Here is a 25,054-nt window from a genome sequence, read left to right on the forward strand (position 1 = left end):
AATTATGGCTAGGATTCATGCATATTGCTGAACTTTGCATTGTTATTTTTCTTGGTTATGGCTGTACTTCATGTTTCCCACATTTGGTATATTGCTTTGGTACTGTAGTGTATATGTCCTCTTCCATAGGTCGCTATGCATCAAAGCATCGGCTAAATGCAATGTAATGTAAAGAGCTGCACCATTCACTGGGGAAAGGAGCAGGAGCAGCAGTGGGAGAGAGGCTCATGGCTGGTACAGGGCACAGCACAGGGCCACTGATAGCTTTGGCTGGACCCAGCACAAAATCACCCGCCTGGGCCCAGCCAAAGCACCCAACCCACACACACACAATATATATACAATGTCATGAGGACCCAATTCGGTGCCTCCCCTCTCTCTGTCTAACTGGTCACCGGAATAACTGACCCCTTTGTCCCCTCGACCCGTCAGTTTCCCCTGCTGCTAGTCTCTCTGTGAGTCATGTGGCACGACACTGTAGCCATCCCCTCCACTCAGCTCTCCTCTCCTCAGCAGAGAGGTCAGCAGAGGGCCAGGGAGGAGAGGGGAGAGGGGAGAGGGGAGAGAGGAGAGAGGAGAGGAGAGAGGAGAGAGGAGAGAGGAGAGAGGAGAGGGGAGAGAGGAGAGGGGAGAGAGGAGAGGGGAGAGGGGAGAGAGGAGAGAGGAGAGAGGAGAGGGGAGAGAGGAGAGAGGAGAGAGGAGAGGGCAGAGAGGAGAGGAGAGGAGAGGGGAGAGAGGAGGGGGCAGAGAGGAGAGGGGAGAGGAGAGAGGAGAGGGGAGAGAGGAGAGGGGAGAGAGGGAAGAGAGGAGAGAGGAGAGAGGAGAGGGGAGAGAGGAGAGGGGAGAGAGGAGAGGGGAGAGAGGGGAGGGGAGAGGAGAGGGGAGAGAGGAGAGAGAGGAGAGAGGAGAGGGGAGAGAGGAGAGAGAGGAGAGGGGAGAGAGGGGAGGGGAGAGGAGAGGGGAGAGAGGAGAGAGGAAAGGAGAGGGGAGAGAGGAGAGAGGAGAGGGCAGAGAGGAGAGGAGAGGAGAGGAGAGGGGAGAGAGGAGAGGGGAGAGAGGAGAGGAGAGAGGAGGGGGGAGAGAGGAGAGGAGAGAGGAGAGGGGAGAGAGGAGAGGAGAGAGGAGAGGGGAGAGAGGAGAGGAGAGAGGAGAGAGGAGAGAGGAGGGGGGAGAGAGGAGAGGAGAGAGGAGAGGGGAGAGAGGAGAGGAGAGGGGAGAGAGGAGAGGAGAGGGAAGAGAGGAGAGAGGAGAGGGTTGAGAGGAGAGTGGAGAGGGGAGAGAGGAGAGGAGAGGGGAGAGAGGAGAGGGTTGAGAGGAGAGTGGAGAGGGGAGAGAGGAGAGGAGAGGGGAGAGAGGAGAGGAGAGGAGAGAGGAGAGGGGAGAGGGGAGAGGAGAGGGCCAGAGAGGAAAGAGGAGAGGGAGGCAATTGGGCACCCTGTGATTCATTTCAGACATTTGTGCTGCTCCCACTCGGAGCCTATGGCTTATTTAGTATATTTAGTAGAGGTTAATGTATCCTAAGTAGCCTGATTTTAACTGTTTGTGTGTGAGTGTGTGTGTGTGTGAGTGTGTGTGAGTGTGTGTGTGTGTGTGTGTGTGTGTGTGTGTGTGTGTGTGTGTGTGTGTGTGTGTGTGTGTGTGTGAGAGAGAGAGAGAAGAGAGAGAGAGAGAGAGAGAGAGAGAGAGAGAGAGAGAGAGAGAGAGAGAGAGAGAGAGAGAGAGAGAGAGAGAGATGTGAAGAGAACGAGAGAAAATGACAAAATGACAGACACAAACAAACAGCAAAGGAGGTATAAAAAAGAGACAGACACAACGAGAGAGACAGAGAGAAGTACAGTGAGGAGGGAAACAAGAGAGAGAGAAAGAGAGACAGACACAGTGACAGAGAGAGGGCGACAGAAGTATGGCAAGTAGGGTGTAGAGAAAGGACGCGAGAGATAGAGAGACAGAAAAACAATCTTTGCAGATGATTCTGTGGAGGGACATTTACAGTCATTTCAGGACATCTGGAATTTCATCACTTCCAGTAATGGCTGCCGTGATTGGTCTCGGAGGAAAGACCTTCTGCAGATGGCACTGGTGTATCATGGCAACCGATCGCAGGCAGACCGGTACTTACTTGCTGCTGTAGGCATTGCTGGATTGGCCATAAGGCATACAGAGCATTTGCCTGCTGGACTGATGATGATTTTGGCCGGTTCCTCCCCTCAATGCAGTGTTTTCAATTTCTCATTTCACTACAGCTGACCTCTCTGAATCAAATTTGAATATTAATTTTGGCTGTTGTGGTAAAAAATATCTCGTATTACTAACATTTTTGTCACAGGCGTCATTGTCTTTGTCAATGCCTGGTGGACCGGGCTTGACTGAAAATGCCCAGCCCGCTTTTTCATCCAAGGCTGTAGGATACCGGTACATTTGACATCTTTAGGAAAACACAGTTAAACAGACAGAGCGCAAGACTGAGGTGTTTTTCTTTCTCTTCGCCAACTTTATTATGTAAATATTTTGTCAATGGTTTCAATGGCACAAAATGAGAGTTTGCAGTAGTGCAATAAAGAGGTGCACAGTAATTTGGCTGGCTATCCTTCGGCCACTTCCTCAGAGCAGGGCAGGACAGGGCCACCACAGCACTACTCCTCACACATATACAGTACAACACTACTGGGACAGGTCAGTCCATAATGCACTCAGTGATGCCCCTACTGTTGATACATAGACCAGACTCGAGACAACGACTCTCTCAGATATCTTCTCTTATAAATCTAGAATATTCACTCTTGTTTTTGATCATTTTATTTGTCCTCTCTCTGTATTTCCTGTTTTTTTCTCTTCCCTATACATAAAACTGCTTTCAAATAAACTAATGAATGAATAAACTTCAGTTGGTGACTACGGCAATGAATAAATCATCCTGTAGGTGGCAGCAATACACTGGATGGTGACTAATCTGCCATGAAAACAGGAAAGAAGAAGTTGATGAGACATAATCAAAGGAGCCTACCTTGGTAAGTTCTGTTGAATAATGTCATTGCAAATTTTAGAAGTGTAAATTGAAACTGAAAGGCAGAAAGGACTGCCCAAAACCGTGTTGATGGAGAAGAGTCGTTGATGGTCCATTGGGTGCGATTGGCCTAAGTAAGTGAGTAAGTGCTTCCCAGTAGTGTTGTATGTCTATGTGGATCTCTGTCTGCAGGTCCCTGCTCTGTGTAGCACGCCACGTGCATGGAGCTAGCACATGCAGAACGCATAACAACATGAACTTTAAAAAACAAAGAAAAAACAAATACGTCAACCAAGAGTCAGTGGGACAGGTAATGATGACCAAGGTATGTAACAGAAGACAACCTTATGCCTTGGTAGGTGGAAACATTCATGTTCCTGTAAACAACATGTAAATAAACATGTAAATAAATGAACAATCAAAAGAAAAAATAGACATTCAGTGATACCTGCAGTTAATGCAGTTGAAATAGCCTGTTTTTGTTTTGTTTTGTTTTGTAGAAATAGTCTTTTTCATGTCAGTCCTAACTTAAACACATTAACATCAAAACCTGATTGTAGAGAGGGGGCCATAGGAACACAAAATGCTGAATAAAACATTGGTAACACTTTATGATAAGGGATGCATAAAAAGCATTATATAGACTTTGTAAATAATTAACTAATTATGAACAAAGCAAACATTTACAAACTGTTAATGAATTAAAATACTTGTAAAATCTTGATATTATTTGTAAACTGTTTGTAAATGAATTAAAATATTTGTAAAATCTTGATATTATTTGTAGATGGTTTATAAGCGTCAATAATAGTGGTTACTAATAAAAACATTTGTCATTAGTTAATTATTTACTAAATCTTTATAATGCCTTTTGCATCCCTTATTACTGTAAAAAGTGTTACCCAAACATCATCTGAGAATCTCTCCTGACAGCAGTAACTAAGATGGCTGGCTGCCGTTTCCCTCCCATTCTGAACGTCCCTCTACTGTGCTGAAGAGCCAGCTTCTTCACACACTTTCCCCACATTAGACATTTCAGGAGAGATGTACAGGCCTATCACACACACACACACACACACACACACACACACACACACACACACACACACACACACACACACACACACACACACACACACACACACACACACACACACACACACACACACACACACACGCACGCACGCACACGCATATATGCACGCACACACTCATGAAACTGCCAGAGATTTTGGGTCCCAAGGGTCTGTGTCCATTTTACGGAATTCTGTGAGATCAGGCTGACTATATGGCCCCACAAAGGTCAAGTGCAGTAACTAGGCCTACATATTTTGTCAAAATTGATTATAAACTGAAAATGGACGTCATTACACATCCTTTATCTTGTGACAAAGCCTTATGGGCCAATTGTTTCCTGTTTTATAGAAATTGCTGTATCAATCCTGGTACCAAGGCTTTCAAGGCATTTTTCTCAGATGCTATGTTAGTGTAGGTACTGCACTTCGCCTTTGTAGGTAAGTATAGAAGAGGAAGCCCCCCAATTGTGACCAATACTATGCACTTACAAAAAGTGTAAGTTGCTTTGGATGAAAGTGTTAGCTAAGTATAATGTCAAGTTAGGGGTACTGTATTTGGACAGGCAAAATCAGGCCATTTGGAGTGTGTGGCACTGGCTTTTAGCTTCTGAGTCCTGCTTGCCCATCACTGATGGCGCTTGATTGATACACGTCATGGCGGCAGCAGTGTTCCTTTGGCAGTCTAGGTCAAACAGGCAGTGCTGGCTCTTGGTGTACACTTACGTATACATGCACAAAGAACAAAAAAAACACTGATACAAACATTAGTTATTTTCTCTCTTCTTTTTTTTAAATGCACTTATGTGTCTTCAGGATCCTTGGTGCTGGGATATATGGTCATGGATTTTGGTAGAGAGAGTTTCATGAGGGGGAGAAACAAAAAGCTTCCAAAAAAAGGTCCATGCATTTTGGTTGGCAGGATGACAACAGAGCAGGAAGGGAAGGGCTTTCTGTGGGAGTGGTATCTGTTTCGTTAAGGGATTCTCTAAGTCTCATTCGTGCTCTCTCACAATCTCCCCCTTTTTTTAGTTGTGCTCTCTCTCTCTCTGTTCCTCCATCAGTCTCACTCTGTCACTCTTTCTCTCCAACATGATCTACCCCAGACACTCTTTGACGAGGTGGCAATATTTGATGCTTAACTCAAAAGCGACTGCTCGTGGCAACATGACATCACTGATGGTTAGGTTTAGGGAAAGGTCTCGGTCTAGATAACTGTGTCAACACGAGACATGACAGGTATGCCCTCAGCATCAAAGATTGCCACCTGGTCAAATGGCATTAAAAATGACGAGGGATGTGAGACTGCGTTGCTCTCTCCAATGCCTGGGCTGCTTGTTTTATTGGTTGCAAGGGACTCCCTTAGTCTTGTGTCGTGTCATCTTTCTGCTCTCTCACTTTTCCATTCGTTCTCTCTCTTCCTCCCTCAGTCTCAGCCCCTTCCCCCTCACTCTCTCTGTGTTGCTTGTTGTCTTGGTTGTAAGGGATTCCCTTAGTCTTGTGTCGTGTCATCTTTCTGGTCTCCCCCTTTTCCATTCGCTCGCTCTCTTCCTCCCTCAGTCCGTCTCCTCTCTCCAATGGCCTGGGCTGCTTCTTGTCTTGGTTGTGCTGGTGGCTGGCGGCGGCATCTCATCGTCTCTCTCTGATCACAGGTGTGTGCTGCTGTCCTGCGACTCGAAGCGGTGGCCCTCGGACCGCCCATGGCCCATGCCCATGCCCATGCCCGTGCCCATGCCCGTGCCTGGCTTTCGCCCGCCACCCTGGTTGGGCACGGCAGAGAGCGGGTCGGGCCGGATCAGGTACCTGGAGAGAGGACACAGCTTACATACAGGACACAAACAAGCCATAAGCTAAAATGGAGGACCAAACATGACGACATGAAGGAAATTAAGATGCATGTAAAATCGTGTAACAATGTTTGTCATATAAATAAAATAAAATGAAAAAGAATGAATTTGAACAAAAATATCACACATAAATGTGAACATAAATGGGGAATGAGTCATTTCTATGTACTGTTTCATTTATTTACATTTACATTAATTACATAATTCATTATTTTTTCCCTTTCTATAATAAGCTGTCATTCAACCCATCCATCCCCCCCCCCCCCCCTTTCCTAGCTATCCCACTTTTTGTTCGAGGGGCATTAATTAAAGCAAAAAAAGCCATAGGATGTAATTCAACCATCAAATCCTTTCCCATGCCTTCTTTACCCCACTTTTCATTAGCAGGCATTCAAGTAGGTACAAATTATTTTACCTTTCTTCTTCGTTTGTGGGGCATTATGGCATGAATAGACCAGACGTGAATTGAGTGACACCAGTGACGGAAGTGATTGACTTTGTATTGAGTCGCTGGCGAATGAAGAGACAACAGCAATTTGGGCGACTAGAGGCAATTTGAGTGACTTGAGCGTCAGTGTGTAGTTGGACTTCAGTGAATATTATGAAAATATGATGCGGTTCGGCAACAGCCGGCACAACCAATTGGAATGTCGGAATGCTTGCATTCTGCTTTTAATGGGCATCCTCTGACGCTTCTACCGCTTATATCGCTCTTGCTACACAGTCCAGCGATTCTCTGTTGCTTATTCTTGGCGGCGCCAGTTTGTTCGCCCGGTTACAGTAATTACCTCCTAAAGACATGGTCCCTGCAAGCTGTAAATGAGCTTTTAACCAAAATGGAAATGACTAAATCTGTACTGTACGTCTGAGTGCTCTGTGTAATGTTACAGTAGAGTGGCACAATTGTGTCTTTAAACCCACAAATCATGTCCTCACTTTTTCTGTTTGTTGGGGCTGTACGCCGTCACTCAACCCTCTAATCCTTTCCCTTTCTTCTTCTTCCTGTTTCATTCCATTTTCTGTTTCATGAATTAACAGGGCATGTTGTAACAGGACACGTCCTCCTCTCTCAAAGGGTTAATGAAAAGCTAAAAATGAGTGTCAACTTGCTCTGATTAGACCCTTAATTGCGCGCTGTCTAATCCACTTAGTAATTAACATGATTATCTGACAAGTTGACAACCAGGGTAATTACAGTAAAAGTGGCGACATCAAAAAATACACACCCTCTCCATTGGTAGATGGGCAAATAGAGACATCCACGGCAGGCCCTGGCAGTACTGCATTACACTTACCAGTAAGCAGGAGTGTGTGTGTGTGTGTGTGTGTGTGTGTGTGTGTGTGTGTGCGTGTGCGTGTGCGTGTGTGTGTGTGACATTCAAACAGAAGGAAACAGGAATGGACTGAGTGTTTCACTTAAATGCTGCTGTGAAATGTGTGTGTGTGTGTGTGTGTGTGTGTGTGTGTGTGTGTGTGTGTGTGTGTGTGTGTGTGTGTGTGTGTGTGTGTGTGTGTGTGTGTGTGTGTGTGTGTGTGTGTGTGTGTGTGTGTGTGTGTCTACGTGTGTATAAACAGTAAGTGTGTATTTGCATGTGTGCGTTCATACATCACATTGACAGTCAAATGTCACCCCCTCTCTGAGGAAAACACCTCCTCTCTGAGGAAAACTGTGTGTGTGTGTGTGTGTGTGTGTGTGTGTGTGTGTGTGTGTGTGTGTGTGTGTGTGTGTGTGTGTGTGTGTGTGTGTGTGTGTGTGTGTGTGTGTGTGCGCGTGCGTATGTGAATGTGTGTTTCCGCGCATTTGTGTGTGTGTGTGGGTGTATGTGTGTGCATGTGTGTGTGTGTGCATGTTAGCATGTGTCTGCATCGGTATTGAAGAATAATTGTAGGTTTACTCACACAACGTCATGCAGCTCCAGTCGGGTGTCGGGCGATGGGTTGATGAGGATGTAGGAGAGCCTGTTGCCCTGGTCTGTCGTGCCGTCTGACAGGAAGTGACATAGAGAACAAAAAGCGCGGTGCATGTGTTAAAGGAGAAACCCTTAACAAAAATGTAAAAACATAGTTTGTACATTGGGCCCTTGATTTCACATTACTCGCCCAATGTAAAAGAAAACGGTTTTCACCTTTAACACACAACACCAGGGAAACAAAGAACGAGGTGCACATGTCAACACACCCCTTACGAAAATCGACCATGGTAAATCATGGTTTTCATGGTCTTTTGAACATGGTTTGGCACGGTTTTTTATTTTTATGGTTCAATCTATGGTTCAATCATGGTTTGATTATGGTTTATCAACAGTATACCCTTACTAAAATTAACCATGGTTTTACTCTGAAAACTAACCATGGTTTTACCACGGTTTATTGTTATTCATTAAATTACACTTACAGGCTGCTCTGCAAAAGCAGTGCTATACTGCCCCCGCATTCCGAATGGCCACAGGGTGTAATGACCACGGTACGCTTCCGCGGTAAGGTAATGACGTGAGCAGATTGAAGTGACAACATCTGTAGCTGACACTCTTTTTATCCAACCCGCATATTGGTGAAAATTCTTGAAGCAATGTGGGGTTAGGTGCCTTACACTTGAGCCATGGATGGAGGTGTAGGGAGAGGTAAAGGTGGGATACGAGCCTGCAACTCTGAGATCTTCAGTCCAACTCCCTAACCATAATGGGATAATGATTATTCATGGTCTTCATGTTTTTTTTAATACGGTTTGTGAAAACATGCTCAGAAAACCATGAATAACCATGATCCCTGGCTAGTTTTCATAGTAAAACTATGTTAACCCCCCAAAAAAATTACGGATAAGCCAAAGTAATACAATGGTTGGTTCAGAGTACTTAGAGTAACCATGACATACGTACCATGGTAAAACCATGGTAAAACCATGGTTACTACCATAAAACCACGGTCAATTTTTGTAAGGGACAACACCAGGGACACAAAGAGCATATTGCATATGTTAAATGAGAAAAAAGATGACATTGGACCCTTGATTTCACATTACTCGCTCAATGTAGAAAAACAGTTTTCTCCTTTAACACGCAACACCAGGAAAAGAAAGAGCACATTGCACATCTCAACACACAACTCCAGGGAAACGAAGAGCGTGTTGCACATGTTACTAACACACAACACCAAGGAAATAAAGAGCATGGTGCACATGTTAACACACAACACCAGAGAGCAACAAGAGTGTGTTGCACATGTCAACACACAACTCCAGGGAAATGAGCATATTGCACATGGAAACACTGGAGAAACGTCACAACAGGCAGCCAGAATCCCACCTAGATGGCAGGAAGTAGTGAGCCTCATTCACAATAGATGACATTTAAAGAGAGAGTGGGAGCTAGTGGTTGCTGCTGAACATGTCTGAATGTTGTCTACTGCGAGAGTGCTGGAACAAAATAGAACAACCTGAACCAGCACTCTGAGAGCAGGGACAGGACACACACACACACACACACACACACACACACACACACACACACACACACACACACACACACACACACACACACACACACACACACACACACACACACACACACACACACACACACACACACACACACACAGGCAGGCAGACAGGCAGGCAGGCAGGCACACACACCCACACACACAGGGTGCGACTTGTCAAAAAACCAGAGGGGGGGATGGGTTTTTTTTCATGAAACGTGACGTCACAAAATGAAGTTAACGCGACTAACAGCTCAATATTGGATGATATCAAATGAATAACACTTAATTCAGTCAAAAACAACGTGGCAGTGTATTTTTTCCCCCAACACGGACACGGACACTAAGACAATGCGTCTTCATTGAGAGGTTTTTTTTGCGCCTAATGCAGTTGGACATCTCTTGCGCAAAAAAATGTTACACTGAAATCGCGAAGGGGGAATTCTGTAGCCTACATTTCGTGTGCCAAAGACACTTCAGTCACTCACAATCCTAAGCGCACTAACCCTAGAAATAGCCACCGAGTGTAGGCAGAGGGGGCTTTCAACGTGTCGTCCTCATGCGTTGCAACTTTCTACAAACTTTTAGTCGGGTCATACAAATTCATTGCATGTTCAGGCGCTACTCCACCCATTCCGTCTGCCTTGACAGTAGCCTAGATTTACGATTAAGGCACAACGGTTTCATAGCCTAATGTGCAGACAGAAATACTTAAACAATTTCAGTAACTTTTCTGCTCCATTTTAAAGCACCTCCCTTCCTAGAGCACCTGCTTTTTGCCATTTGCATTCTGCATCCAATAGGCACCTCATCAATTAGCGAGAGAGCACAACGCGCACCTCCTCTGCGGTCTAACAAACCCCGAGGAAAGTGATCAGGACAACTCTCGCAACATCTGCCTACTGTCGGCGCGTCTTTTTGCATAGCCACTCAAGAACAGTCGGGAGTTGGAAGCAAAGTAGCCTATTTCAAACCAAATGTCTTAAACATTTCCTTTGTTAGCTCCCCCACTGACGCTGCGCAATGCAATGCAATGCGCCCCTTTTGCGCGCCTGTTTGTAGGCATTAGCCAAGTAGTTGGGTAGGTTGTTTCCTATTTGATGGTCCATCAAAAAAGGACTAACTGCTGGTCGTTTGCATTAGCGATATGTTACTAATTCCCATAGCCTACATAACACAACTTTGTTGCATATTTGCTTTTGAGTCCGGTACCTCGTAAACATCAAATCTTCCACCACGTCGGACAATTTTGAAAGTGAGTGCAATGTAGACTGCAGAAAAGGGTCACAAGTTGCCTGTCATGTCAACATTTTTGTAAATTTATTTTGATAAGCCTATTTGCGAGGATATTTTTCCAGCAAAGATAAAAACCAGAAACCATCCCCCCCGGCAAATCGCACCCTGCATACACACACACACACACACACACAGGCAGACAGACAGACAGACAGACAAACACACACACACACACACACACACACACACACACACACACACACACCCACACACACACCACACCCACACACACACACACACACACACACACACACACACACACACACACACACACACACACACACACACACACACACACACACACACACACACACAAACCATGGTGTTTGACAAACAGCCATGGTGTGGTTAGGAGTGGTGAGATGGAGCAGAAAAACAAAAACAAAAATTCACACATAAAATACGTATCACACACACACACACACAAACACACGCACACACACACGGGCACACATACACACACACATGCCCACACACACACACACAAATGTAAAGGAGAAACAAATAAAAAAAGGGACATCCACATCCACATAGATGCTGTAAAGTGTAGACACAGGACTATTGATGTACATCGCAAAGGAGCACAGCACAGGAATACTCTTCACACACCCCGACAGACAAAGACGTACAAACACACGAACACACAAACACACGCAAGTTTAACCATAGAAACACACACACACACACACACACACACACAAAAATACACACACACACACACACACACACACACACACACACACACACACACACACACACACACACACACACACACACACACACACACACACACACACACACACACACACACACACACACACACACACACACAGTGAAACGTACTGAATCCGGAGGGCGAGAGGCCGAGGTGCTTCATCCGGGTGCGGACCAGGGCGTTGAGCTCCTGCCTCTCCGAGCGCCTGAAGAGGGTGAGCCGCTGCTGGCTGATGCGCTCGGCCGTGCTGCCCGGACCCTTGGAGCCCGCCGAGCCCCGGCCACCCTTACAAGGCAAGGCAAGACAAGGCAAGGGAAGGTGTCTTTGTCAGTTTTGGTAATGTTTTCTTTAACAGTACAGTTACCGTACATCAGTGTTTCCCAACCTCTCGCATACCCCCTAAGCCTCTTAGTTGTGCCATGAGTACCCCCTAATTCATGTTCTATATTGCTTTGTCTGTCCTGATGTGACTGCTCCATACATTTGTTATAATAATAAAAATTATTAAAAAAAGTACCCCCTGCAATGTGCTCGCGTACCCCTAGTGGTACACGTAGCCCTGGTTGGGAAACACTGCCGTACATAATTACTGTGTGCTCTCTGGGTAACAACAGGGTAACAGAGAGATACATGAAAGGGGTAAAAGGGGTAATTACAAAGTACATACCATGTAATTGCCAAGAAAAAGTAATTACTGTATACCAACAGGGTAACAGAGGGTAAGATAGGTTAGATGGTATCCAACAGGTAACTTCTCTCTGTTACCCTGTTGTTACCCAGATACACAGTAGTATCATAGTAATTCTTGAGATATGTGTATTACATAATATTTACTTTGTAATTGCCCCTTTTTACCAGTTAGATAGCATATAACTTCTCTCTGTTATCCTGTTGCTACCCAGAAAGTACATAGGAATTACTTTACCGTAAAACAAAGCATTACATGTGTTTCTTCATATGCACAGGGCATACAAGGAAATTGAAATCGCGTTTCTCTCTCTATACCATGACAGGACATAGACATACACAGGACTGACGGTAACAGACGGATATTAAAGTGCAAGAGATGACCAATAACAGTAAACAAGTAGTGAGAAATAATAAAGTGATGAAGTATTAAATAACAACTGAACATTTAACATTGAGCATTTAACATTATAGGTAAATACATGTATAATGTAAGTGGCTCCTGGTGGCAGGGTGGTACACTGCCTGGTAGCCACTGCCACGGGTGTGTGAATGGGTGAATGTGAGGCATACAATGTAAAGCGCTTTGACAGCATGAAGGAGTGGAGAGGCGCTATATAACCATTTACCATTTACCATTTACAATAAAAAAAAACCTATTCTAAGACATGAGTGAGACAAGTATACCTTCCGACTCAGACGGCGTGCCCACTGCATGCTCTTGCGGCGCAGCAGCGGGTGCTCGGAGGAGTGCGAGGAGGAGGTGGTGGAGGAGGGAGGCTCGGAGGAGGTGGAGTTGCGATGAGGGCCCGAGCGGCAGAGCAAGGGCTCACGAGGCTCACGCGTGTCCTCATAGTCCTCCACGGTGATGGACACCTGCGACTGGAAACACGTCAAAGAGTCCAATATGACACGCTTATCTCATAGGGGTGGTGGTGGTGGCGCAGGTGGTAGAGGAGCCTGTACACCTGAGACTGGAAAGATGTTAAAGATTTGAATATGACACTCTTATGGACACCTGCGATTGAGAATGAATCCAGCCAGCCATTCAATGCTCAAATTTGACACTTTTCTTCGGAGAGTGTGGTCCTTCTCTCTGCATTGGTGTAAAAATAATAGAGTAGGCTCAGACGTGTCTCAAACAGAAGGACACTCTGCACTGCACTGTGATTAGGACTTCCGGGTTCCATTCCGGCCCGCCGAGGTTATTTCCAGATCCCCCCTTTCTCTCTCTCCCGTTCATTTTCTGCCCCTCTCGTCACTGTGCCGTCCTCATAAAGGTGCAAAAGCCTATGGTCCTGACCATCCCATAATACTACCATTTCATTTCGTATTCATGGAGCCAATCCTTTGGCGGAAGTACGTAGGATGGCGTGTGAGGCTAGTAAAAGCCCCCCCAAAGTAAATTAAGTAATGAAGTAATGAAGTAATGAAGTTAGCGAATGGCATAGCAGGGGCTCTTAAGGCTCACGAGTGCCCTTCTCGTCCTTAATGGAGAAAGACACCTGTGACTGCGGGTTGTGACAGTAACATCTAGCCATGCTAATTTATTTGACACTGATACGGACACCTGTGATTGGGTGTGCCCATGTATAGTAGCTGTGTTAACTCAAGCGTTAATTCCACACGTATGGAGTCTCATATGATTGGGAGCACGCACAGTAACATAGAGCGGTGTTAATTCAACATGTAAAGGACTCAAATTTACAAGAGTTAAATCTTATCGACACCTGCGACAGCAAGGGGGCAGTACATAGCCAGGTTAACTCATTTACACTTTTCTTAAGTGTTGGAGTTTATGTGTCTCCCAGTAGCAACACAATCTATCTACCTCATTAGGTGCAATGGAGTAAGCGCTTGTGCTAGTGTTGTAATTACACTATGAATTTACTGTACTTATACTTTTGATGGCTCTGCTATTGACAAACTGAAGATGTAAGGTTTTACACTCTAACCCACTTGATTAGCAGAGAGATAGACTACTTTCTGGAGTGAAAAAGTAATGTATGTTGGGTAGGGTGCACAGTAGGCACACATCCAAAAACACTTCTTGCAGGTGCTATACAATGCCAATAAGCTCCAAAAAATAATGAATAAACTTTATAATTTAATGAATAATGAATAATAACTTTTTGGAGCTTATTGGCAGTGTGCAGACCTACCTCCTTCAAGAATTAAAAGTCCTGCCACACGTTCCTTCTGCCTGTGTTATACTGTACAGATGGGTGATTTCACTAATTAGTTCATCTACATGAAGAGTTCTGCTAATCAGGTTCAGTACCCAGGTCTCCCGGTTCAATAACTTGGCAGGAGCAAATATGCATGAGGACGATCACTTTCTGAATTTGGGATGCCCTCCTGTGCTGATTAGTGCCAGGAGAAACAAACAAACAAACAAATAAACAAACATGACCTACATGACAGAATTGATGCATACTGATGCCCCGCTGAACTCTACAAATAAACATGGCCTACATAGTTGAGTGCTTGCTTCCTGATGGTCATGTTAAATGCTCAAAAAGTCTAATTCAAACAAATCAACGCTTACGTAAAGCACAATGTAATAAAATATGTAATGCTATCTGCTATAATTAACTTAAACCATAGCTAATATTTGATTGGATGTCTTGGTAGTTCCAAAAAGGAACAAGCCTCAAGATTCTACATTTACAGCAAGTGAACAGAACAGCATGTCTGAGGCTCCCTTACTAGCTTCTGAGGTGGAAGATGGTAGGATTGTGAGAGTGAAAAACGAAGAAAGTTCTGCATTCTGACAAAGACCATGTAAGGGTCGAAACGTGTATAATAAACCAGGAGCAGTAACAGTGTACTTATTTCTTTTATGTTTACTTTTAATCCAGCACAGCACCTGTTTAGGATGTGTGTGCACTTAAAATGCTACGTCAGGTTTATGAGAGTGAACAGTATGCAGATTCCTACCTCTGAGGGAGGATTATGTTACATTACAATTACACTAAACTGACTTTCATCCAAAGCGATTTGCGGTTATTTAGATACAGGCTATTGGTTACAGTCCCTGGAGCAATGTGGGTTAAAGTGCCTTGCTCAAGGGCACCTCAGCCATGGCTGTAGGTGTGTAAGGAGAGGAAAGGGTGGGATTTGAATCTGCAAAGTATTTATGTATGTCAACAGTATATCTCAGCCCCCTTCCTACCTCTGCGTCAGGCAGCTTCTGGGTATTGACCTGTAGGACTGTATATGCCTGAGGTCCCTTCCTACCGTATAGGTTCTGGGTATTGAACAGTATTGTGTATCTGAGGACCCCTACCTCTGAGACATGCAGCTTCTAGGCCTCTGTGCGGTACAAAGTGATTATAAGAGTGAACAGTATACAGTATGCCTGAGGACCCCTACCCAGCGTAGCCCAGTATTGAACAGTACTGTATATCTGAGGTCCTCCTACCTCTGAGACGGGCCGCTGTATTGAACAGTACTGTATATCTGAGGCCCTCCTACCTCTGAAAAGGGCAGCTTCTGGTTCTCTGTGCGGTATATGCCGATGGGGATGTCCCCTGCGGAGGAGCAGAGTTTCTGGTAGAGCCGGCCATACGTACGGATCCACAGGTCCTCCTCCGTGATCTTCATCTGATACACAAACACAACAACATAACAGCCCTTTAAAGGTGCACTGTGTAACATTTTAACCGCTGCTCATTTTTTTCAGCATGCGGCCTATTCACTTATAAATTCTACGTATAAATTCTAAATAGAAATTCTAAGTATTCATTGTGACTGGCAACCCTCTTATCTAGGGTTAACACATCTCCTTAACCTTTAGACCATGTCTGAGCCTTTGTCTTGGGACACATGACATTGCACTTAGCTGATGCTTGTATCCAAAGCAACTTACAGCTTTTTAGGTACACGGTATTGGTTACTGTCCCTGGAGCAATGTGGGGTTGTATATTGCTCAATGGCACTTCAACCATGGATGAAGTGGGTAAGGGTGGGCACATCACATTACATTACAATACATTACATTACACTTAGCTGCAACTTTGATCCAAATTGACTGCAGTTATTTATGTACAGGATTTTGGTTACCGTCATTGAAGTAATGTAAGGTTATAGGCGTCTTGTTCAAGGGCACTTCAGTCATAGATAATATGGCCTTGGAACTCGCAACCTTCAGATTCCAAAACCAAATCCCTAACCATCCCTGTCCCTAAAAAATGTTTATCTCCCATTGTTTGGTCTTTTGCGTATATTACTTGTATAGGCTAGTCAGTTTTTTCCTGATAGCATTCGGCTGTGCGATTTTTTCTCTTTTTTTCCTCCTTTGATTTCCCACAAACACAATAAACATGACTGGACTGGTCTGCCATCAGCTTTACTCATGAATACAACATGCATTGGCTCATTTGATTTGTGACCTTCACTTATGCTTTAGTCTACAATAAAATATAATATCATTGGAAACCCATTCAAGACCCCCCACAGCATTGGGGCTATAAAGGAATGGATGGAAAAGGAAAAGGGGCCTGCATTTGAAGCATACTGTATATACATCATATTTCTAGACACACAGCAGGGTGATCAAAGCCTCACATTCCGCCATGCACACAGACAGCAAATGAGTACACGGGGAGCAGTATGGGTTTCTCAAGGACGGCTCTTCAACTCTTCTACTGAGGTGCTGGTGACACGTACACGGATATTTTAAAATGTGGATATTTTAAAATGTGGATATTTTTTTATCCATGTATGACGTGCCGATAAAAATAAGAACTCCATTGTGACAGGGGTGTTTTAGCCCCCTAAATGGGACATTTTTAAAACTGCAGTTTGCGGTTAAACGAGAGGTCAAAACTGATGCGTTTTCAAAAATATCCATATACAAGTAAACAGCTTCGGAGTCACTGTTGCCTGACAATGTTATTTATGATGTCACAGATAACCTACACTGTTAGAAATATTTTCTTTGAACACAGTATAAGTAAGGGCCTTTCCCATTACTAATCTCTACGCCTATCCCTACGCCTTCCCCATGCCCCTCATGCTTTCCAACGAAGCTGTAAGGTGTAGGGCTTGAAACGCAACAGCTACGTATTGGGATATCCCTTCAACAATCAAGGAATGACACTCACAGCTGTCACTAATTCCATGCATTAGGTTGACGTTAATAGCGATTTTTTTCATGTGCGTTTCACGGAGAAAAGGGCCATCACACATTAGGACAATGTTAAACTTAGTACAATAGAATAATTATTACCACTTCAAAACCGTCAATTGTGGCGAAAATACTTAAACGTGTGTGCTGTTGTGGGTGCCGCGGCTTGCCGCCAATTTTCAAATGAATTCGCAGTGCATTCAGGGAAACCTGTCGAAACCCTCCGTCAACGGAGTGTGGTGTCGGAAAATCTCTGCGCGGAGGGGTGGAAAGCCCTTCGCCGCACCCCTACCCATCTGTCAACGTGAATCGGGATGCCACTACACCTACACATGGACGCGCAAAACGGAGGCAAAGGGGATCGGCGTAGGGCTAAGGGGTGTAATGGGATTCACCCTAAAAATATACAGTATGTAGGGTTATGTGTTTATATTTAGTGGTGTAGTGTGGATTTTTAAAGTGGGGGCACGCGATTTTTAACGTCATCAAATAATTAGGCAACTTATCATGTCAAACCCCCCAACTGTCCTTAATCTACCGATATTGCTTCTCCGTTTTCATCTGTTTGGTCAATCACCTGCAATACTACTATGTGATCATTCCTTTTTCTATTCAGACATGGGCAGAAGATTTTTTTTAAATCTCACTTCAGCAGAAGTATTCAGTATATTTTACACACAGTAAAAAAACTGCTGTGTGAATACAACATGCAAAATTTACTGTGGTTATTGGGTTATTTATTGGGTTATTTATTGTAGTTTTGGCTTTGAAAGTGGTGGGGACATGACAATGGCAAATTGTCCGGGTATGCTATTTTTGTATTATATTTTTGAAAGAGAGGTGGGGACCATCTCAAAAGTGTTACGGACATCTGGTCCCTGCCATCCACCCCTAAAAGTTTGCCCCGCTCTACACTTGTGAGGCAGCTAGCAGCTCAGTGCATGTCTTATGTACTCACCAGAGAGGGTGGGGTGGAGGAGTCGCATATTATAAATGGCAAAAATCAAATGGGCTAGACACGAAACGTTAGTTTCCCCACTCTGTCTTTATTATCTGCATTTATAATACAGTATCACTGAAGTGCATTCAGCTCCTGTGTGCAAATCCTCCCCCCCCCCGAATTACTCTTGAGGAATAACGCACCGGGCGAAACTTCCTGAGAAAGACAAAGGCACGAACACCAGCTCTACTTTCACCTTACAGTACTCACCACACACAGGAAGCCGGAGCCAGGCATGGAGTCCAGTCCCAGCAGGAGTCTGGCGATGGAGATCATGTAGTCTTTCACAAACGACTGGCACAGCGGAGAAGGACACAAAGACATTAGGGAGGCAGAGGACAAGCAGGGCAGACCTTCACAAATACTAAACTCTAGTGGTGTCAATAATCGAGTAGGCAATGGATCGCTATGCGGGGCAGGACAATTCAATCAGTCAAACAATCAATCAATCAATCAATCAATTCAAGTTTATTAGGACCATGTGCAATTAAAACATAAATGTTTCCATTACATGCACTGCACCAGATTTAGCCTTGGGCTAGCTCAGGGACTACAGATGAAAACTAGCCTAAGGCTAAATCTGGCATTACGGCAAATTACGGCATTTGCTGAATTGATTAGGGACCCTGACATTAAAATTATTCAATAATCAATTCAGCAAATGCCGTAATCCATGAGGCATATTTTTCAAGTTTCAATTACTTCCGTGGGCATTTCCGGAGCAAATGAACTTTAAGTCAAAATTAAAGCATTTCAAAGCATTGAAAACTGATACACACAACACGCCAATAAAATGTTGTTCAGTACCTGACTGCTTGTATTGCCTCATGACTGAGGAGAAATTTCCCTTGCTTTCAGTAGAAATGTAATGCACTGCAATGCATCATAGAATCGGACGGAATGAATCCAAATCGAATAGTTACCTCCCAAATCGCAATTCAATTGAATTGAATTGAAGGGCAGTGTCAATGCACACCACTACTAAATACTAAGTCTGGCGATGGAGATCATGTAGTGTTTCTCAAATGACTAGCACAGAGGAGGAGACAGAGATGAATCTTGGGGAGGACAAGCAGCTCAGACATTCAAACTAACAAAATCTACAGTACCTGCAACACCAGATTGAAGATACAGTAGGTACATTTTACAGTGTTATTTTACCACTAAGAGAGTAGGATGACATTGCACTCTAGAGACAGTGTAAACCCATTGACGCCGGTTGTTGCGTTACGCAACATTGGCCCTGATGCCGGTTGTTGCAAAACGCAACATTATTGATTTGTCAATATTTTCAAGACGCATGGGAGATGCAATGCACAATATTTTGTTCAAATACACAAGTGGTGGGTGTTCTCGATTTTTTAAAGACCATGTGGCAAAAAAAAGTTTGATTCGTCGACAAATATGTCAAATGAAATCAACCATGCTCGCTTCTGCAGACGTGGGTTGTTTAGCCATTTCACACAGGTAAAAAAAAAGGCTGTGGTTTGAGAGACACGCTGTTACAGCGAATGTGATGTTCAGTTGAAAGGTAATGAAGAGATTTTAATCAAGGAAAGGAAATATGATTGAAGACCCTTTAGATAGAGAGCAGGAGTGTGATTTGCCGCGGTCGCATGAAAAGGTGGTCGAGTGGCTTCCAAAATAGACAGTCAGCTAGATTTTGCCCCCGACGTTACCAAAAGTTCACTCCGACACTCGGGGCAATTGGCGAAGGTGCCAATATCTGAGGAAGCACGTCCTTTAGATATAGGCCTATTTCAGAATATTTTCACTGAGGAATTTTCGGATATGGTGATAGCCTATTGGTGAGGCAAACAACGGTAGACATGCGGATTATAGACGCGCGGCCACACATGCAGCTCAAAGTGGAGCCCCGTCTCAAAATAGGATGAAATTGCTCATCGGTCTCTGCATAACGTTTGGAGGAATAAAATGGCCATACTCGCCGGTGGGACAGCAAGTGGCTGTATTAAACAAATGAAATTACTGCCTAATAATTATAATAATAATGATTATTATGATTTAGTTATAGTCGGCTAATGTAACAGTAGCAATAGCCTAGTAGCCTAATAGCCTATAGGCCTAATAAATAGCAGCATCAAGCATTATCCTGAAAGCACATGAAACTTTTTTCAATCATTTGATTATGAGATATGATTTTTTTAAAGGAATATGTCTTAGTGTTGGCGCTGAATGAGCATAATCCCGTGAAAGCAGAGGATTTTACCTTTTAAATGCAATTTGTCCCAGGTCCCTATGTGTTCCAGAGGCTGAGATATTGAATTTTTAATAGGGCCTAGGAGTTTCCAACCATTTTTTCTTATCTCAAAAAACCCTCAGGCATTGGGGACCTTTTCTAAAAACTGGCTCAGGCGCCAATGGGTTAATTCATGTAGATAGTTGAGTATAACACACCAACAAAGTAAGAGGCTCCATTTGGGATTCCTATTTATTAGATCCGTATGTCAATACCTGGTAAAGTAGAGTGTCCAGCATGCTAACACTGAAGACTTTTCCAGCGGCGAACGGTAGTCTGAACATGAAGACCAAGTTGGAGCCCTTCTCCCTCTCCTTCTGCAGGGGGGGTGGGGGGAAGAAGGTACGAATGAATTTATTTGACCATTCATGATATAAAACATGGAACCAAGATCCTCTCTCTTTCTGCAGGGGGGTGGGGGGAGTGGGTTGGGGAGGGATGAGGGTTGGGAGTGAAGATTTAAAGGCAGAAGCAAGAGAGATACAGAAATGACAAGCCAAAGTTGTGAAATAAACATTTTATGTCTGACAAAGGTGTCGGCAGCCCTAACCCTAACCCCATACCAAGATAGCGGTATCATTGAGGAATATGTTGAATGAATGAATGAATGAAGGAATGACTGAATGAAAGAATGAACAAATGAATGAATGACTGAATTAATTAATTTATTTGACCATTCATGATATCAAACATGGAACAGCAAACTGACCCATACATTAAAAGATAGAAATAGTCGGGGATGACACAAAAAAGAAGCCCTAAGGCTTATTTCCATTGTGGTCCCTAGATGCAGGGCTGGATTAACGGCACAGGCTAGATAACTGCAGCCTAGATGCCCCCAACCTGCCAGGGGCCCCCTGACTGTACGAAAATCAAAAATTGAAGAATTGTTAAAAGATGTAATATTGAAACTTCACCTGTCGTGTTGAGTATAGCATGGTAGACATGTTGTTCTGAATTCCTGGCACATAATTATGACATTGCCTATGTACATTTGTTGCTAAATTTGCCCTCTTCAGAGGCCCACAGCAACCTGTAGCCTAGGGCCCCAGGCCATCTTACTCCGGCCCTGCCTAGATGGCAGGACAGCAGGGGCATGGCAGCATTCTTACAAACATACATACAGTAGGACCTACAAGATACTATCTCCTTCTGCAGGAGGAGTGTGGTGAGTGGAGTGTGGTGGGGTCATAGTCGGGAGTGAAGATTTAAAGGCACAAGCAAGCGAGATACAGAAATGACGAGCCAAAGTTTACTGTGAAATAAACATTTTATGTCTGGCATCGGGGCACATTTTCAATAACGTTTGACAAAACGCTATTGTCAAGGACTGAGTGAAAATCGTGAGCTAGTGAGTGAGTGAGTGAGCGAATGAGTGAGAGAGCGTGTGTTTGAGGAGAGAGAGCAAGAGCAAGAGAGAGAAACAGAGACAGAGCAGGGAGATACAGACAGGCAGAGAGAGAGAGAGAGAGAGAGAGAGAGAGAGAGAGAGAGAGAGAGAGAGAGAGAGAGAGAGAGAGAGAGAGAGACAGATTGTTGAGCAAATGCAAGAGTGATGGAGGGGGAGGGAAAGGCGACTGGCTTCAAGTGCTTTCCTCAGTTTTATTTTTATATATCTGTCCATTACTGCAGCAGATGATTTGAGGTTATGGAGGATAAAAGGGGCTCTTACCTTCTCCAGCTTGGAGAGCGCCAGAGAATAGTGGTCTTTGACTTTGAACTGCATGAAGCGCATGTTGGCCGGGTGGGTGAGCTCCGTGATGATGCTGAGGGCAGGGAACAACCTGAGAGCATCGGAGGAGAGAGAACATGAAGAGAGAGAGAGAGAGAGAGAGAGAGAGAGAGAGAGAGAGAGAGAGAGAGAGAGAGAGAGAGAGATTCAGATTCAGATTCAGATTCAAGATTAGTTTATTACGTCTTATTATAGGTTTGAAGCCAATAAAGAGTAAAAATTGTTGTGTTTTTTGTGTCCTCAAAAAGATTTTTTTTTTTTTAAAGAGAGAGAGAGAGAGAGAGAGAGAGAGAGAGAGAGAGAGAGAGAGAGAGAGAGAGAGAGAGAGAGAGAGAGAGAGAGAGAGAGAGAGAGAGACTAATATTTTCCACACTTCGGCTATTTCCTCCACACTGATGGTTAACGGATAAGATGGATGAGAAATGGATAAGAAATCTTTATAGCTGTGATGGCCAGCCTAGATTCAAATGCCACATATTACATATCACCTGGTTATTACTATGTTAATACAGGTGAAAAGGGAGAGTCGACTAGACTGGTATCAACACAACATTCATTCACACAACTCTGTTGGCATGATATTCAGACAGGAGACTCTGTTGGCATGACAGTCAGAGCCCTTAGTGAGCTTCACTCCACCACAAAGCCATATGCACGAGCACATCATATGCCACCACTACCCCCTACCATTATTTAAAATACATAATCCCAGACCCTCTGGGTCTCCTTTTACATTTTTTAATTTAAACCGGGTAACTCAGTACTGTTACTAGTGTTCATAATGCTTGTCTTGCAAAACACAAACGGACTCCTTGTAACAGGAACACGCAGGGGAAAGGTCCAGATTCACTGGCTAATTAAATTGTAATGTCCATTTGTGAGAATCATGTTTCTGACCTTCTCTGCTGCACAGAGAGGCAACCATAGCTGACTACACTACGTTGGCCATGGTTTGTGTCTACCACCATGTAGCAATGCCATATCTGAATAGTGTGTACGGTGACAACAGTTTTTGCATCTGTCATGTTCAGTGGTACACAGTCTTTTTTTAGAAAGTGCGCTCAACTCCTTACTGTTTCTTACAAGGTCTTCGGGTGCGAGCAAACAGCAAAGTTCATGTTTAGTAAAAAAGCCGCACTTTCGGGTGCTATTGTTGCACCTTTAATCTACTGAGTTAGCATAACCCAGCTAAGCCAGTAGATTAAAACGGCAAGAATTACACTCGAGAGTGCTGCTTTTTTTACTAAACAGTGGTACACAGCGCCATACCTGAAGAGTGTCTGCACGTTGACGATGGTTTTTGCGTCAGCCATGTAGTCCTCCTCTGCTATCATGGAGCTCTCCTTATCGATCACCACCATGGTGTCTGCAAACGTCACCCCGCAGCGCAGCAGGCTGTCTAGGCTTCAGGCACACACGCAGAGGAGACGCATGGACATATGGACACACACACGCGAACACACGCAAACGCAAACGCACACACAAACACACAGGTATGTGCACACACATTCATACAACAGGTAAAACCACACACACACGCACAAACACGTGTACGCACAGGTCCACACACACATGCATTAAGAGGTACACACAACAGAGGAAGACAGAGATTGAGGTTGAGTGAGAGAGAAAGATAAACAGAAGGAGAGAAGGAGGAAGAAAGACAGGAGATTTAATGAGAATGTAATGAGAGAGGCATAAGTAAGTGAAAGACATGGGCTGGATCTCAAATGGTGCACTTGTGCACTTCGGGCACTATGTTTCAGTGTGTAACTAATACGGCATGCGCACTGAAATATGAACACTAAAGTGCCCAAGTGCACCATTTGAGATTCAGACAAAATGTCTTTATGCATATACAAATTTGGAAGGGCACCTGTCCTGCAGAATGAAGACAGCTGGTAGATGTGATAAGTGTGTGGGCTTGGAAAGGCATAACAATTGCAGGTGGTCTGTTTGACTTACTTGTCTATGGACCCGACAGTGTAGAAAACCATGGGAAACCAGGAGATGGCTTCCAAAAAGTCTGCCTCGGGTCTACGAAAGGATGAAAAGAAAGGATGCGGGGGGATGGAGAGGGGGTTAAGGAAAGCAAAAGAGCAAGATGGAAAATGAAAGGCACAAACACCGCATTGGAACATCCATAACAGCATTATGTGCATTGATTGTGTCCCATAACAAACGATCATTACTGGGCAACGTGGTGGCGCTTACATGGGTTTTATACCATTCCCCCTGGTCATGGAGCAACAGAAAACCCCTAACCTTTAATATGCAATAAAAAAATCCCCTTTATTTCTCCCTTGTCCTGTAAGGAAGCTCCACAAAGACATAATGCCCCAGGGAGGAGGGAAACACAACAGGAATGGCTACAGAGGACCACAACTCGTACAGCAGTACGTACAGCATTTTAGCAGTGTTTCTTAACTGGTGGTTTGGGACCCCAAAGTGGGTCAGGGATGGGTCCTGGGTGGGTTGTGGAGCTGTGTTGTAAAAATGTATAAACTCCCTGTTGTATCGCCAGTCAAGAAATTGAGACAGGATGCAGAAATGAATAAATAAATGACTGTCATTTCGAAGAAAGGGTGAGACTCCTCTTCACTAGGTGCTAGACGTGTTGTATGTCAGCAAAAAATGCAAATGATGATGGGAAGCATGTGCTATCAAATGCATGGTTATATCTTTGATAGTTAAAATAAATTGACCAGTTTCAAGACAGTTTCGGACAAAAAATGGATCACAATGTAATGTTCCTGGAAAATTGTGGGTCCCAAGACTATTTCAGTTAAGGACCACTGTTTTAGTGTATTAAGAGGAGGAGACAGGCAGTCAGAA

The 25,054-nt window shown here is 44.2% G+C and overlaps 1 protein-coding gene across 1 annotated transcript in view; it reads right to left on the minus strand.

Annotated features, from left to right (window-relative positions):
- Window positions 1-5,600: 5,600 nt before the first annotated feature.
- Window positions 5,601-25,054, minus strand: part of kcnt2b (potassium sodium-activated channel subfamily T member 2b) — a 124,625-nt gene continuing 105,171 nt past the window's right edge. Inside the window, exons 23-32 of the mRNA XM_063220083.1 lie at window positions 24,185-24,256; window positions 23,489-23,623; window positions 22,160-22,271; window positions 20,703-20,804; window positions 18,438-18,521; window positions 15,574-15,702; window positions 12,784-12,978; window positions 11,538-11,694; window positions 7,824-7,908; window positions 5,601-5,880 (exon numbers count right to left, since the gene is read on the minus strand). Coding sequence (XP_063076153.1) covers window positions 5,724-5,880; window positions 7,824-7,908; window positions 11,538-11,694; window positions 12,784-12,978; window positions 15,574-15,702; window positions 18,438-18,521; window positions 20,703-20,804; window positions 22,160-22,271; window positions 23,489-23,623; window positions 24,185-24,256 — 1,228 coding nt within the window. The 3' untranslated portion in view covers window positions 5,601-5,723. The remainder of the gene's footprint in view (window positions 5,881-7,823; window positions 7,909-11,537; window positions 11,695-12,783; window positions 12,979-15,573; window positions 15,703-18,437; window positions 18,522-20,702; window positions 20,805-22,159; window positions 22,272-23,488; window positions 23,624-24,184; window positions 24,257-25,054) is intronic.

This window comes from Engraulis encrasicolus, chromosome 2, assembly GCF_034702125.1.
Source record: "Engraulis encrasicolus isolate BLACKSEA-1 chromosome 2, IST_EnEncr_1.0, whole genome shotgun sequence".
NCBI lineage: Eukaryota > Metazoa > Chordata > Actinopteri > Clupeiformes > Engraulidae > Engraulis > Engraulis encrasicolus.